Genomic DNA, 17,374 nt, shown 5'->3' with positions numbered 1-17,374 from the left:
TATTATACTGCAGACTCGGTAGTCTTAGGGTCGCATGCTACCTTGAGTAAATAAAATAAAAAAAGATAATTATTAATAATCATAATTTGGGCTTTACAACTCCAAATTATTCTATTTCAGAGTTCATTTCAAAATTACATGCATATACATTTAAGATATTTTAGGGTTGCGCGTGTGTGTATGCACACTTGTGTGTGTGTTTTTATTAATCTAAATCCCTGGAAAAGTACTCAGTCACAATTTGATGACTCATGGGATGAGTCACCATGATCAAAGTTGCCCTGGTGAAGTGTTTGAGCACCGTGGTCAAAAAGGATTGACATCCCAGTTCAAGGCCTGGATTGGGACTCTTCTGTGTACACTTTGCTTGTATGCGGGGGTTTTGTCTAGATATTCCTGTTTCCTGGAAATACGCCTTTGAGGTTAAGTGGTGATCCTAAATTCCCAGTTGGTTTGAATGTGAACGTACGTGACCTTCTGTTTCTCAGAGTTTGGATCCTGTCCAGCACCCTAAATTTGATAAAACCTGCATAAAAGACGGATACATAGCGTGAAATTGAGTTAATGTCATTATTTTTTTATTACACTAAATTCCCTCAAAGTGTGAAGGGTAAAGCTCATCAGTAAAACGTATGGAAGAGGTGTTGGTATATGTGGCTGCTTCTAAAACTGCCTTAACTAGACTGTTTAGTCACATGATAAATTATGCCTGCATTAGTACAAACTCAAAGGAGAACACATTTTGTTGATTAACAACCTAAAGGCTTTATCATACTGGAATGGTTTGTCTGCCTCATTGTAATTCACTTTTACAACGGAGCGTACATGTGACTGCACAGTAATCAAAGAGCTGCATACGCATGATATTGTTTCAGCTTGACAATTGGGAAAATGACACACTTTGTTTAATCTAGTTTAGAGTCATGTGACAATTGCCTTAAACACTAACTGTGACCTCAACAAACAAAAACTAAAAAAAAATCCACAAATATGGCAGCCAGCAATTGAGGAAAGTATGACGCTTGGATGTGGTTAAAAATCGAGAATGTCCCCCTCTTGTGTTGAGTCCTTGTCATTACAACATCTTGTAAACGACGTACACACAAATAACGTTGATAAGTAAATCAAAATCATAAAAAATAATGTTGTTGTTTTTTTTTTATTATTACTATTGGACCAGTTTGAGAATCAATAGCCTTTGCATTCTGTTTTACATGTGTATTCCTCAAAGACACAGAGAGGCAGAACTCCAGAACTTCTGAATTGTCTCAAAGACTCAACAAATAAATAAAAAAAATGACGTACAGGAAGAAACGAGTGTCATGGATTCGTATGGATAATCATTTAGGTTTGGAGTGGCCTAAATCCACAAATAACTGTGGTGTGATATTAGATGAGAAGTATATCATCACATGTGGGTCAGTATACTTTTAGTTCACGATGCAGCAACAGTTACATTTTCTTCCACCGACACTGGCACATTTACTTTAACTTAAACTAATGTTTTAATCGTCGACACTTCTTCAAGACCACAGTAAATCTCTGTTTACAGATGTGTGAGATTGTTTAAAATGTTGACAAATAGCTTTTTCCTGCCTAATCCGATGGTTCGCTTCAAGATTTTGGCTGTTAAAAGTTCAAGGTAAGGCTTTTCAAAGTGCTTGAAGCATATTGCACTGCTTCCCAACTTTCACTCTGCAAAGGTTTTGTTTCACACTAAATAGTTGGGTTTTTTTATTTCAAGGCTGGGCTTTTGGTTGTTTTATACACAATTGTTATCCAAAAAGCTCATTTATCTCATGCATGCAAGCATATTTCAACATTTTAATTCGTCTCTACATACTAATAATTAGTGTCGCCATCCATTGTTTTTTTTTCTCCAAACCTGAAAAAAAAAAAAAAATCCAATTTGGAAATGAAGTGCAGATTTACCCTGCTGCTGCATCTCCCCTGTAGCTCTCTGTTGCCCCCTAGTGGAGGCCTGGCCCACACTTTAAAATCTCTTACTGGTATGTTGTTACACATTCAAGTAGTTGGTCACCAAACTTGAATCTAATATTTACTACTCATCCACCCTTAACTCTCTTAGGTAACGGGGCAGCCACTAGAAAATACCAGAAAAACAGTGAGTCAATAATAGAGTAAAAGTTGAATGAGTTAGTAAACTATGAGAAAAACACTTAGCTATCCTGCAAACATTCAATCTATCAGTGTCACTGACTATATACTTGCTGAGTATAGTCCGACAGCACTGGCACAGTTACACGCTGTTCTCAGGTAGTTCAGCAATGAAACTGTTGATGGCAACATGAATATGATCAGTCTATCATGGCTTAACAGTCCCTGTTGTACACTGAGGAATGGAGAAATGGACAAACATTAACACGCATCAACGTAAAAACTTTAAAAACAGGTTGTTCAGAATTTGACTTGGCGCAGTGAGCGGAGCAGCTTCTGGAGCCTCAGTTTGTACTCAACAGATAAACCAAAAGTCCCTGAAACGTCACCTCATTTTAGAAAAACAGATGAACATTGCAAACGCGCAACCATCACAATCACACAAACGCCACAACAAGAATACATTTAAAACAAAATGATTGTATGTTTACATCAGCTTTTCTCTGCATAAAGACAAACGTGTGATTGTTCTCAGGAAAATCCTTTGTGCAAGTTAAAGCATTTAAAATGTTAAGACATCTGCATGACTATCTCCTATAGACAGCCTCAATAATAAAAATAATAATAAAAAAAAAAAAGAGTCCTTTGGGTTTATTTTGCCCAACACAAATGATCACGTACCATACATCTGCTAAAACGCTTCGATAAAACAATCAAAGTCCAGTCTGAAAGAAGGTCCGTGGCGTGACATTGAGCCCACTGAAATAAAGTCTGAGAACACTTTCTCCAGGCAGCATCTGTCTCTCTGACCTCTTGGCCCTTTGACCCGCTGGTGCACCACGGCCACGGTCTGCGCCGCACTAAAGTTCATCCCTGTAGGCAGCTGACAGCATCTCAGGCGCCGGCGCAGCCCCTTTCAGGGTCTTGTGGGAACCCCTCCAATCGGTCCTGACCGAGTCGTCGTCCCACAGAGTCGACGTCTCCGTGTCACTCACCCACTGAGCGTCACCGGCGTAGTGGCACGGCTGCACCAGGAGAGGGCGCGTGCTGAAGGCCTTCAGGTTTCTGTTGGGGAAATGGGACTTGTAGTCTTCACTGCAGAGAGAGGAGAGAGAGAGAGAGGTGGAGGGTTTACCCTGGTTTAGGAAATCAAATCAATTTCATACAGTGTTGTAGCCACAAGAAAAGAAAATTCATTTTTCATGTGTATGTTTTTCTTCTCCTGCATCCTTAGTGGATTCCAATGTGTAAGACTCCTGAGTCCCGTATGGAAACTGTACTAACGATAAAAAAAATGTTGGCCAGTATGTTAATCACGCACCACAGTAAAATAAAGCGATTTATCTGGAATACACTGCGTTGACAACAGATCGGAGACAGAAGCAGAGTTCAGTTACTCTTAGCATGAGGGGGCGACAGAAGGACCCGAGCATGGGGCGCAGTCTCTGTGCATTCTTAGTGGTGTAGTCAAGCATATCAAATTAGAATCACAGAGGTGAGAGAGACACACACAGAGAAAACAGAGAAAGTGGGCTGGCGTTAAGCCAGTTTTCCACACATGATGGAGCACAGAGACGCTGCCAAGCCTTCTGGTCTGCAGATCCTTCGGCACAAGGTGCGTTTCGTTTCTTACAGCCGTGGAGCCGAGAACCGTTTGCTGGTGAGGGAGCGGTGAAGGTGTTGGGGTATGAAGGTTAGAAATTGATTAGCGTCTCCTCCATGAGCTGAGACAATATTTTCACAGTATTTTACGATATGCAGCAGAAATGACCACAAATGACACACGGGCCTACCATCACATTCTCTAAACTAAACTATTTCCAATATAAAAGAGGTTTTATTGGAGGAATAGAAACGTAAACGTAACTATTTCAGAAAGTTCTGGGCAAAAATTCTTTTCTATTGCTGTTTTACGAAGGCTTTGCTTTTAATTGTATTAGACAACTTGTGAGTCCAAACGAATGCAAGAGAAGAAGCAAAAGACTTTAAGAGGAAAAAAGCGGCTGTGTGCTAAACTTGGTCACAATGATGACTCCATCTAAATGCATACATGCTCACAAAGACACGCCTTTTAGAAAGTAGATACTTTAGGACAAAACTTGCAAAATACTATCAAACTCAAAACGCAGCTCAAGCTAATAAGACTGGTGTTTGGCAGTATAACAAACCAATGTCGGTATAAACATTCTGCTCAAATTAAGACCTGATGGTGGCTCTAAATCAGAAGAACGTGGATCACTGGAATGTCGAGACAGACCAAAATGTGTCTCCCAGATTTCATGGCATGTGTTCACAAGGCTATCAAAGCATTTTAAGAAGTTTCGACAAAATCATAAGCCTCATGTTTAAAAGTCAGAGATGATCCAGATTCATTGTCTGGAAATCGTCTTTACATAATATCGGAGCCAATGACACCCGTAATGACGTTACACTCATGGACAAAGAACAATGAAGCAATATATCTGCGACAGTTTGACATGAAATCCAGCAACAACGGCTAAAACATTTCGGTCCAAGCCGACCTACCAATACTTTCGGTTCGCACTGCTAAACAACAAGCGTGGCTGAAAATGTCAAAAGAATTGTATCTTTAAGTAAAAGCACAAGCCTGCTGCAATTAAATCAAAATCCCCGCCGGCTGTTTAAGTGCGTGCTTAAAAAAAGTGTCAGTGTACAAAGTGAAACAATCAATTCCAGACGAATACGCTGGAATAAAGCTCAAACTAAAAAAATTTGAGCAAAAGGCCTATTTTGAAATGTGGTGTTTCTATTCAGCTTTATAATAAAGTCACCTCTTTTAGAGAAACAAGACCACAGGCTTCACTAAAGTTCTTTAATCTAAAAGCGCCACACAGAAATGAGCTGAACCTAAACATAAAGTGTGCATACAAGTTTAGACAGCTTGAACCAAAGAGTGTTTTTAGTAATTATGATGTCTGGGTTTTGCTTTATAGGTCCTATAAGTGGGACATTAGAGGGCTGTCAGTTGTTTTGGGAAATCAGAGCTTTTTCCAAACACGTTTTGAGTGTCTCCAAAAAACAAAAAGAAGGTTGTGAATCACTGAAATCGAGTATGTACTGTACTTATGCCGGTTTAGGAACAAGAAACGAGCACATTTCTGTTGGTGCAGTTGATTTCATACGTACTTTGGGTGTTTGTCGTACATGATGGGGAGAAATTCATCGACCGGCAGCATCTTGGAAAGCGGCTCAGCGTTGAGCAGTTTCTGGGCTCCCTGCAGGGAGATGATGTAGGACAGAGTCCAATACGAGTAGCCGGCCACCACCAAGTTATGTACATCCTCCACTGGCTCTTCATTTGCAGGATTCACCTGTTTCCTGCCCAAATAACTGCAGCAACACAAAGTCGATACAAGAAAGAATGGAGAGTCAATCACAAACGTCACGTGAATAATAAAATCTGTTCTTGTCATGGGAAACTATTTTCTTCTTCACTTTGCGTGAGTGTCCAACAGCAATGTGAATTTGATCAGAATCCTGTTGTAAAACACTGAAAACACACACACACACACACACACACACACACACACACACACACACACACACACACACACACACACACGGGAGAAAGAATTTGTCCCCTGAGGCCACTCAACTAATTGAAGAAGCTCTGACATTTGCTGCCTTTCCAGAAGTTCATATTTTATGACCTCCCCCCCTCAACAGACCTGGGGATAAAATATTTTCAGTCACTTATTTCAAGTTGTGAATAACTTTCAAACAAACGAAGCGAAGCATTATGCAGAGTGTGATGGGACTGAAGGGAAAACGCACAATCTGGTCTACATATCTCATCGTCTGCTTACCACATGGAGGAATAAAAAATGCATCCCCCTCCCAAGGCTTCTTCACTCACGGACTGGACATAACACTTCAATTCAAACCATTTAATCACTCGTGCATCAAGATTAACTATACTTACGCCACACACTGCAGTACATTTTGGTTAAAATCCTGTATTTTGAAACTATGAACTGGTGGTGTCAAACCTTTTTTAATGAATTGACTTGTTCTGTCTTACATGATGTCCCAGTCCAGCTCCACCTGCTCCACTTCCTCCATCAGCCTGATCAGTCGACGCTTGAAGTTGGCCTGGAAACGAACGTCGTCTTCAAAGATGACCGCCTTTTCCATCTGCATGTCCACCATCTGAGGATAACAGAGAACATGTTCATACACGTCGCCAAAGCCCAGAATTCTATCAAGAGACTTACAAATCATAGTACATCGTGTTGGTGAATGCAATTATGCATCGCTCATGAGGGATTCATGTTCATGTTTACTGTATGGACGTCCACTAACCTCCTTCCAGATGAAGTAGTGGCTGAGGAAACAACCCACTTCCCCTTTGGTCAGAGTGCGTCCAGAAAAAGGGTCATAGTAGCCTGGCAGCAAGTCGACACCTAAAATCTTAATGTCGCTGCTGTTCAGCGCACTGCAAAGCAAAAAGACACACAAAAACACACAGTGGTTAGGCTGTGGCACAATCATGAGCAACAATAAAACACCAAATGGAAGTAGTCTTAATCCCAGTGCCCAACTTTAAAAAAAAAAAAAAAAAGGTTTTTTTTACGAGTGCTCCCAAATAAGAAAATTGTTTGTGTGTTAACAAATGAAGTATATTTAGCTGCAGAACTTTTATAGCATCAAAGTCTTCATTTAGAATTTAGAAATGGGATCTGAAAGCAAACGGTATAATCAGCACTTGTAAGCTGAACTATGATTGTGAGGCAAATAAAACTAAGTCAGAGAGGAAGCATAAACTTTATTTAAATTTCACATAAAACTGAAAGTATATGTACAAAGAAATGTATATTGGAATGTGTCACTTTAGCATTAAAACACTTAGTATAGGACAGCTAAGGTATTCTGTGTATGTTGCCATTATAAACATTACCTGGGCATGTGCAAAAAGATGCTCTGGGTTTGGATTTCAGTGTTTTCAGCCAGACTTGGGTTTGATTTTTAACAGTTTTCCTGTCTGGGTTTACGCTCCATGAATACATTGATCCGCTTTTATACCGTTTAATTCAACTTAATGACAAGATACACTCCTATTAACATCTAAAGGCAAGAGAGTGATGATTTAATCCCAGACTCAAGTCATTAGACTGTTTAAACATGTGAGGCAGGAGCACTAACCGCTACTCCATCATGTGGCACATTTACTCTCAATGTCTGCCATTCTGGCATTGTTTGCTTTCCTCATTGTTGTGAAAATACTTCAAATGCTTTTTCCAGCCTGCTTAGACTGCATCAAACTTCCAAGCATAAACTCACTTTCCGTCAATAGCGTCGACCACCTTCACGTCGATCTCCAGCTCGTTCAAGGAGAACAACATCCTGTCTCTTCGGTCGGGACGGCGCCGCAGATTAATCAGATATATCTGATGAGAAAGAACGAATTGTGAGATCTATACTGAAGCTTTCAGGACTTCAGGTTTGACATGAACTTTCTGCTTTCTTAATTTCAAAACATCCTGGAAAACGTTTACAGCGAGGGCAAGATTCAAAATGATGGGGAAAAGAAGTTAAACTTTGGTTTTCAAGCAGCTCAGTTTTCAAAACAAAACGCTTTACAAACAATGTCAAAACTCCTAAATGCACCAACTCTGCTTAAAAGAGTGGGGATTAGGACAGTTTGTCAAGGCAAAAGGGCAAAGAGGAAAGTAATTAGAAAAACAATAGAGGTGCAGAAAGAGATCATATGGAAGCATGAAAACAGCATCCGGGTTTAAAATCGGGCTTTGGAGTTTAGTTTCCAGACATTAATATCTCTTTCTTCTCAACTCCTCTCCACTCCTCCACCTGTACCATCGAGACTCCTCGGCACAGGTTAGAAAAGGAAGCAAAAAGTAAATCTGTTTCACAACTTTATTCAGTTGGTGTGTTATAATATAGTACTATATTGCACTTGCAGACATTTCTTTACATTATTCAGAGCGCAAAATGTTTTTATCCAAAGGATCAGGAATGGATTATTTAAAATGGATTCTTATGAGAAACATTTTCGTTGTGCAACATTTCGGGGACGAACTATGTTGAAAACCTGAGGTTTAACTACAGAAATAATTTGAATAGCTTCATGCTCTCATCTTTGCAAGTTCTAAAATGTAATGCGATGCTCATGACACGGAAAAAGGCACAATGAGATGAGAACGTCCACAAAACAAAGGAATGCTTCTCGCCTCATCAAATCCCATGAGGTCTCTCTGCTTCGGGAACATGTGGACATAGCGGGAGGGATGCATGGGGGGACCATCAACTATTTGAGCCAGTGTGGGGAGAAAAAGAAAATTAAAAAAACAGTCAAATCAACACAACATGAACATCTGCAGATGTAGGCTGTAGAAGAAACATTTACGAATGTGCACTGTTAGTTTCTCTGTGTGTTCTCACTCATGGCCTCAAGCTGGACATGGACAAAGTTGAGGCGGTCATCTTCTACAGTTTGGTGAGGCTTGGCCGGGACGTTCAGGTAGCCGTAGCGCTCCTTGTTGCACAGGTACATCTGGATCTCTGAGCAGCGACGAAGATCAGCCAGGTGACGGGTGAAAGAATGGACGAGAACGAGAGACAGGAAATGTAAACCCAGTTCAAAAACACAAATTTAAGGCTGAATGTTGGTTTTTAAATTGCCTCGACATGTGAACGCCGACGTGTGTAGATGTCAGTGATATAGAAGATTAACGAATGGATGGATTGCAGTCTCTGGGTTCTTCCAGCCATTTCATGGCGGTGAACAGACACAAACCTGCGGCCCGGCAGGAGAAGGCAAAGATGATGATGTCATCATAAGGCCACGAGTAGTCTTCGTGAGGAGGGAAGAAAGCCAGTTTCTTCATGCCCTCCTTCCTCAGATCCAGCAGCACTGTGCTGTGAACCATCGGCGTCGGGAAGCAGCCCAGTCTGTGGCGGTGACGGGTTGGAAAGTATTCTGCCGTGCGACGATAATATCCCTGAGAAGACACACACACACACACAAAAAAAGAAACCCTTTTTTTTTTTTAAGCTTCTGTTGTCTTTTCTGGCTATTTTTATCCTGCACTTCCTTCCTGCTTCATGTTTCAAAAGCACCGCTCACCTGTGGAGTGATTCCACACCAGTAGTTGGAGTACGCTCCCTGAGAGTCTAACATGGGAGCGATGACTGACTTGTTTTCCGCTATCATCAAGTTGAGGGTGTCTGGGTTGGTGAGGATATTGTCTGTGTCAGCGTACTGAAACGGAGAAACAGAGAAGACAAAAGAAGAGAGCGCAAAGCCTGAGAGGGAGTGCAGGGTCTTTTCTCAATAGAACAATGGCTGCCAGTAACTAATGAAAAGAAGAGACAATTTCTATCTTCTGAATGAAGAAAGTCATTGATGTGAATCTCACACTGCTATCACAAGAGAGGCTGTGTTATAATGTACCAAGATGTAGTCAGCCCAGCGTTTCCTGGCGAAGTTAAGTGCCCCCTGCTTCAGCTTCATCACATATTCATATCTGCTGTTGGGCCAGTGCTTCGGACCCAGCTCTCCTGCGTAGGATCTAAGAGACAAAAGATTTTATTAAAGCACTATATATTGCTATAATCCTGCACCAATACTCTATTATCTTATATCTTAAAACTTATAACTAAGTTAGGCCAAGTCGTTTCTGTAGGGAGACGCTTTTCTTAAATTGGTCAAATCTCCACTTAAGCTTCTGGAAATGCTTTTTGCTCCCGCTTGTATACAATAATGCAGACCACGTTGCTCTAGATACGGAGATAATTTGATGCATCACAAATATAAAAGCAAAATAGTTATAATGTCAGGACATGCCACCCATACACAAGATTAGGTTTTACATGTAAAATAATTCTTAGAAGGTGGGATGCATATAAAAAGTAGTACTATAACAAAAATAAAAAATAGGTCGAAGCCCAACGTTAATGTTCAAACTATTTGAAGATAGATGTATGGAATCCGTGGAATTAAGAAGGACTGACAGTCCTGTCCAATTTGAATGACTGTAGCTGAGTTCAGTCACATTGAATATATAAGCGGCGCATATCATCTCCACTCATGATCTAATGATCCCCCCAGATCAAGCAGAGACATGCTGCACCTTTCCTTACTCAGCAAAGAGCATTTGTATTGTTTGGGTTGAACCATAATCAAAACAGGATCTGCAAACTTTCCAGACCAGGGGTGTTAAACTCATTCAATTCACATTCACATACAATCTAGTTTTCACAGTAAAATTACAGCATAATGATCTCTGAACGACGACAACTATGATTTTTTTCCCCCCTTATAGTTTTAAAGAAACGTCTGAAAATATTAACATTTAATGAATTCCCTTTAATGAAATTGAATATAAATGACATGAAATCTCTGATTAAAAATAGAAGCCCTCTGAAATGTTATTAATGTTGGTCCCTGATCTGCACAGTTTCTGTAGCCTTCAGCGTAGTTTGGGTTTCATGGTTTTGCTCAGATAGTCTCCTGCATCACGACAGTTTGCCCCGATCTGACCTGGGAAATGTTGGACTAGTTGGACACTGTTGTAAAACTGAACTTACATGGGTTTATCCATTGGTCTCCACTCAACATAATGGTAATATTTCTGCATGACAGTCAGCCATTCTTTCAGTATGGCCGTGGTGTTGTCCGAGTTGTGATCCGTAGCCGCCCTGGGAGACACAGAGAAAACAGAACATTAAGCGAAAGTGAGAACAACGAATACACATCTTTCGAAGAACTTCTGGAATACTTTCGCAACGAAAATTCAAACGAAATCATTTGACGGGTTGGCAGAGTGAGAAATGTGCTCTGCTGCACTTTTTTTTTTTTTTAAACCTTTGGAGCACTACTATTTTGGGATCGTGAGTGGTAGAAATGTTCACATGCACGTTATATAGATTATAAACTATTGAGTGACACACAATCTCAGTAAACTGGTCTAATGTTACAATGGAAGCTTATCTGGTGCATGAGGTTGAGGTTTTTCCATATAATTCCTGCTTTAACTGCCATCATTTTCTCATGACAAGCATAATAGGTATGTGTTCTCCTTCACACTGTTTGTTAGACTAAAACCTCTTTCGTTGTGATTTTCAGAACGAGTGTCATCAAACCGCTCACGGACCACAATATGGAGCAGGGTCCAAGATTTTAGGAGCAATTTTACAAACATCCTTAATTTAGGTCACTAAATGTTCACATTTGACTTGAAATCTTAAAAACAAAAAGAAGAAAGAAAGCCTCTGTGTGTATGCAAGAACTACAGACGCTGGGAATAAAGGTTACAGTTTTGGCGAAGGTTCATCTGCTCTCTAGAGTTTATAAACACTTAACTTGGTGCAAAACTTAAAACACATAATTAGCTTTGACCTTTGATCCAGCAAAAGACATTAGAGGCATTGGTGGGGAACCCGCCACAGCTTCCCCTGGAAATGGGATGTTTACTCACTTTAGTTTCCGTAAACATGCCGTTTAACATACCACATGTTAGTGTGATTTAACTGCTTCTCTGCTTTGCACCCTCCGAAGGAAACTCTCAATTTTATGTTGACATTAGATGATTTTCAATGAAACATGCAGTAAATATCTGTTTCAATGAGTTTCCTTTAAAAGTGTAACTCCAGTAAAGCTTTTCTTCAGGTGAAGCAGCTGGGGGGGGTCAAGGGCCTTGAGGACCCACAGCGGGGAACCTGTCAGCAGTAGGGATTCAATCCTATGAACCCCTGATCTCAGGCCCACTTCTGTAACCTCACCATAGCCGCCAAAATGCACAAATCATGTTGACATGGAATACAATGTATTAACTACAAAATTGCTCCAATAAAACATCCTCAAACATTTTCAAATGTTATAGATTTCTAGCTGGATTTCTTTCAAAAGGTTGAGATGCCTCAGTATTTAACACAAGTACTGAATCATATTCTTTGTGACAGCTGCTGTATGTTCTTAACAAATTAGGTTTAGACGAAATGTATGAGCTGCTATTCTGCACCCTCCAAAGGAAACTCTCAATTTTATGTTGACATTAGATGATTCTCAATGAAACATGTAGAAATGTATGAGGAACTAATAAAAAAAGTCACTGCCGATGTTTCACATAATCTAAGAACTTTTCTTGGAAGCACCTGTTTCTCTTTTCACCATTTGTATCAGGTTTATAAAGTCTCTTGTGACTGTTGATTTTAATAACTTTATTTTCTCCTTCTCTGGGAGGTACTTTACGTATGATATCGTTAAAATAGATTATTGTCATTATTATTATAGGGAAGTGTTGCCTATGTATTACAACTTATTGAAAATGTGAAGTGCTTTTTTTTTTTTTATCAATGTAACTGCTATTGTCAAATTATTGAGGCTGTAAATTTCCCCTCGGTGTAAATGTGTGTGGTTTGTTAGTCTTTTATGTGTTCACCCACAATCTGCCCTGAGTTGGATAAAGTGGTGTAGATGACAAAAATAAAAGTAATTTTGAGGTTAAATACACAAAAAGAATAACAGTATATCCATCAATCTCCCTCGACTTAAGCCAGTTCAGAAGAGGACGCACACCCTGGACAGGCCCATCACAGACATACTTATAATATCCAACACATATAGAACTAGGTGAACTCATGAAAGTTCCATACTAAATGAAGACATTTAATAGAGACATTGACAAAGTACAAATAATTAGGAGCAGATATAAACAGTCAGAAACCAACTATTTAAAACTGGAGAGGCCGATTCCCATGAGCCCCTCAAGCAGAATCTTCTGTATGGATTTCCTGCATTACATTTCAAACGGGATGAGTCATGACACATCATAGAGGAATGGCCTGATCAAATCAAACCGGGTCAGCTCAGATTGAAGTTTCATGGTCGTGTTTACACCTATAGTCATCTTAGAAGATAAACCGGGGCTCCAAAAACTTGAGAAAAAAACTTTAAAAGGGAGAAAGGAATGTAAAGCAGTGCGGCTGATAGAGGCTTGGGAGGAAGAGGAGGAAGAGGAGGAGGGAGGGAGGGGGGGCGCACACTGCTGCTTTCACAAACTCATTTAAATGCCATTGACCTTTTGAACGGCTGCTATAGTCGGATAAAAGGCGGACAACAGACTGCCGGGGCATGCACGCAGGAAAACCCACCACAGTGAGATGCGATCTTTGGGGTAGTCGAGTCTCTCCAGGGCTCCGAGGTAGTAGGGCAGCGAGTGCGCTGCGTTCCGGGCTATGAGAGCGATCACCACGGTGGGAAGCTGCATTTTCGACTCCTCCGGGTACTTTTCCTCCGAAAAGTAGCAGTCAGCCCGGAAAAACAAGGCCCCTAAAAGTAGAAAGTGGAGCAACATGGCTGTGGAGGATAGTGCGTAAAAAAAAGCTCCACGGAGCTTCCGAGCGTCGCCTCTGTACGCGTCAGCAGTCCAAGAGGAAAAAAAGGGCTTTTCCCAATTCCTCTGCCCCCCTTCTTCACTTTATGTTTCTCCTCAAGGAACAAATCCAACCCAGATCCCACAGACTGTTACGTTTCATCTTCCGCTGTGAGGAAAAAGGAAAAGGATTTGGATGTGATATCCATAAAAAGAAAAAGAGGGGAAAAAGAGGCGTGATTTGAAGTGTTTGTGAAGAACCCCCCCTAAAAAAAACAAACCTCTGAAGAAACTGAGCCTTTTTGTCACAGTGGAGGAAAGCAGGAAATATCCCATCAGCAAACTACATCAGGCTTAATCCAACAATAAAAAGTTACAAGTGAACACATAAAAAGCTTAACTGGAGTCATAAATAATGTTACAAACTCATAAATAGATAATGCTAATGAAACTGCCCTTCCAGTGCACAGCTATATGTAATATTCGCAAAAACTACTCAAAGTATTAGTTATATTCAAGCTGCATGTAACTGCATTATCAGACATCTTTTTTTCTTTTCTTTTTTAACCTGTGTACTCACTTACCTGGATGTCTGGGTGGTGTAGTGATGAGCTCTCACCTTACAGGAGAAGAGCCCTGGTTCGAGTCTGGATAGTGTGCTTATTCTAAAGTCTCATGCAATGAATGACACTCTCACAATTCAACGTTTCTTGTTGACTAAAATGATACGGTGTGATTGTTTGTCTCTGTTTAGCCTGTGATGGACTCATGGCCTGTCCAGGTTCACCTTGCCTTCGACCAGTCAGCTGGAATTTTCTCCAGCACCCCCAGTGGAGGAAATCAGCATAGAAACACATCTTCTCTGTGAGATTATTTTTGTGAATCAGCATCATTTTAAGGAATTATACAATTTAAAAAAAACCAAAACTGAATAACAATTGAAACAGCGGATAATCTTTGTGTCCATTTATGATTTTGAAAAGAGCAAAGTAGATAACATGCTGTCCATCATACTTGAGTACAAGTACAGTTACCTATTTTAATATGCCCACTAAAATACAAATACCGCAAAATTCATCTTGATCCCAGTAAACTAATCAGTGAATGACGAAGTGATCAAAGTTTTTTTTTTCAATAAGTACAGGCAAAAATTAATAAACAATTTGGCATGTCTGAAAAAGAGTCCTGGTAATGTGAGCATTTCTCAATCACTAATTCTACCATACATACTTATATTCCTATATATATTAAACAGTTCAATTATTTAATGATATCTTGGGCACACATTGGATAAAGTTGTAATATAAATCCAGCTGTTGTTTTGAATCGATAGTTTTCTGTCACTTCTCAATCTCACCAGCAGGAGGCGCTTTTGATTCAGGAGAAGGACCCTCATTCATGCTGCCCTGAGGCCTCTGATCTGATCTGGGGTTGTTTTTTTTTTTTGAGATATAGCTCATTTAGTTTTTATCAAACGCTGCACTTAAGCACGATTACGAGGTTAATTTAACTCACCTGAAGGAAGCACTCAGTATAATTACCCTGCTACTTAATAATACACCTAGAATGTGTTATTCTCATATTTCTGCCATACGTTTATCAAAGTATTTCACATTCAGGATGATAAGATCTAGAGAATTTCTCCCACCACTTAATCAGCATTATTGAGAGATCACCTTTTTGCCTCTGCAGCTATGGAGGCTTCATAATGATAATATCATCACACACTGTGTGTGAAGGGGGGGTTTGGGTGTTTTGGGGGGGGACTCTAGTATAGTTACAGCCACCAGGGGTAGGAGGTAACCAGGGGTAGGAGGCCTTCACATTAACCCTTTTCTTAAGACAAGTCATTATATCTGTAGACTACATGTTTCATTTACGAGACTGCTTAGTGCTAAACTTCAACATCATAAACCTAACGGCCAACACTTTGACATCAACTCACATCCTGACTGCTCTTTTTTAATTATTATTATTTTCAATTACAAAATATGTCACACTGTACTTTTTAAATATATTTCCGCAAAAATTTCAGGTATCTCCGGTTAAGGCCCTGACTTTTTGATTGGCTGGTAGACGGTGGATTTCCAATTCAGCACTGTTGCTCAAGTGAAATTCAAGATCAGGAGTCGAGCTGGACGGGGTGCGGGCTGCGAAAAAGGGGAGTGATGGGAACAGAGGAAAGAGAATGAAAACAGAGGGTGGAAAATAATAAGCAAAGTGGTATATAATGAATTTTGAGCCTTTTGGCGGGCTTTGTGAATAAGCGAAGGCAGTCAAGGCTGACAATAGCGGACTTGGGTTAAAGGGGCTGTTTGTGTGGACAGGTCAACAGGGTTGAGGGTCAAATCTCTGCTATTCATGACACCCCAAGTGTTGCCACGCTCACACACAAACACACACGCTCGCGCGCACCCAAAGACGTATGTCAGGGGCACTTTCTCAGCGTTTGTGGCTGCAGCTGATCTGGGAAGGTTCAACCCCGGGCGCACTAACTTTTCACTGCGAGGTCAAGGGTGGGGATGGCGTTTGTGTGTGGGGGTGTGCGAACCAGGGTCAGAGGGAAAAGGAACGAGAGAAGAAGACAAAAAGAAAGCCTCCATTGTTTTGACCAGATCGCTGCAGAGAAAACGGCCTGTGCAAGTGTGCGGCTTTACTTCAGCAGCAAGTTAAAACACAAAACCCACATAAATACAGTTAGTTGGACTTTATCTGTGTTTCTTTTTGGGATGCGTTGAAATATTGTCCCTGTTATTCTGGATAATAAACACCGCATGATAACCTGCCATTCAAACAACTTTATCAGGAAAAAGCACCTACGGTGACTGTGTTCATTGCAGAGCAACAAAAGTACTTTGGCCTTTACTTCCAATGTACTGGAGTGACAGAAGGAATGTCAGATACATAGACGTACATAAAAGTTTGTACTTTTTCTGAAATCTTGGAGAGCTGACCCCTTAAAGCATAGTGGGGGGGATGGGGGGGGGGGGGGGGTGTCTATCAGGGGCCCACAACTCACGCATCTGTACATTCACACAATCACAAGTCCTCGCAGTCACTAAGCCACCAATCTCTCTTTCATCTTCTCTTCACCCGCTCAGAGCGCTTTGGTTAGCGTGAGAGAATGAGTGGCTGTAGGTTGGGATGTGACAGAGTGAGAGTGTTTCTGTCTTTGTGTTCATGTGTTTGGGACTGGGGCTGGTGGGCCAAGCAGAGAGTGGTGACATTCTCACAAGCTTCCGGGACCTTTATTGCTGTGGCAATAATCAATAGCGTTCCCACAGAGACGTCTTTTGGCTGGGCAGGTCAATACCTGTCACTCAGGGTCTGAGTCGTGGCACATACCCTCTTACTCAGCAGCTACGGCAGCCCGCCCCCAGCCTCCCCACGTCATCCTGCATGTATCTCAGGGGTGTAATGTATTCGCAATTTAAGGACTTGTGTGTTTCATATTACTGTGTATAATAGCCCCTGTAGAGAAGCTACTGAAATAATTGTCTTCGTATTTTGTAAATATAACCTGCGAAATCTACATTTTGGTTTGAAATGGTTTGATACAGAGAAAAACTGAAACTTGCCACATTAAAAAGACTAAATTTAATATTTTGGAAGTTCCTTCTTGATAAACTCACAGTTATCTGGACATGTTTTGCAAATCCATCCATCAGTCATATCTTGGTTCAGAAAATCAAGTCTTTCCAGTCTGTTTTTAATTAACTATAATTGTCACTGTAGTCTCAAAAAATCCAGAGTGTGCATTGTGGGGGAAAAATAAAAATAAAGAGATGACAGGACAAATGATTCTGTAAAAAATATATAAGATATATGAAAATGATGACTGCATGACCGTTTTAAACCTGGCTTCACCTTGGCTAGACCTGGCTTCCACTTCCCTCTAATAA

At 40.6% G+C, this 17,374-nt stretch overlaps 1 protein-coding gene across 1 annotated transcript; it reads right to left on the bottom strand.

Moving 5' to 3' along the window:
• Positions 1-1,140: 1,140 nt before the first annotated feature.
• cercam (cerebral endothelial cell adhesion molecule) lies at positions 1,141-13,817 on the bottom strand. The gene is made up of 12 exons (XM_080476553.1): positions 13,252-13,817; positions 10,687-10,797; positions 9,551-9,668; positions 9,224-9,358; positions 8,894-9,098; positions 8,539-8,658; positions 8,328-8,404; positions 7,420-7,526; positions 6,442-6,574; positions 6,161-6,288; positions 5,266-5,469; positions 1,141-3,213 (listed from the first exon to the last, which is right to left on the bottom strand). Exons 1-12 carry the CDS (start codon positions 13,452-13,454, stop codon positions 2,979-2,981), a joined length of 1,776 nt encoding a protein of 591 aa, XP_080332679.1. The 5' UTR covers positions 13,455-13,817; the 3' UTR covers positions 1,141-2,978.
• Between the last annotated feature and the right edge of the window lie 3,557 nt (positions 13,818-17,374).

Source organism: Lipophrys pholis (genome assembly GCF_963383615.2).
Source record: "Lipophrys pholis genome assembly, chromosome: 12".
Lineage (NCBI taxonomy): Eukaryota > Metazoa > Chordata > Actinopteri > Blenniiformes > Blenniidae > Lipophrys > Lipophrys pholis.
Note: the sequence above shows the minus strand (reverse complement) of the source record. Positions and strands in the feature narration are given on the sequence as shown.

Coding starts and splice junctions, on each gene's coding strand:
- cercam (XM_080476553.1), bottom strand. CDS start 13,454: ATGTTGCTCCACTTTCTACTTTTAGGGGCCTTGTTTTTCCGGGCTGAC. Junction 10,798..13,251: donor AAAGATCGCATCTCACTGTG/GTGGGTTTTCCT, acceptor TGTGTCTCCCAG/GGCGGCTACGGATCACAACT. Junction 6,289..6,441: donor ACTACTTCATCTGGAAGGAG/GTTAGTGGACGT, acceptor TGTTATCCTCAG/ATGGTGGACATGCAGATGGA.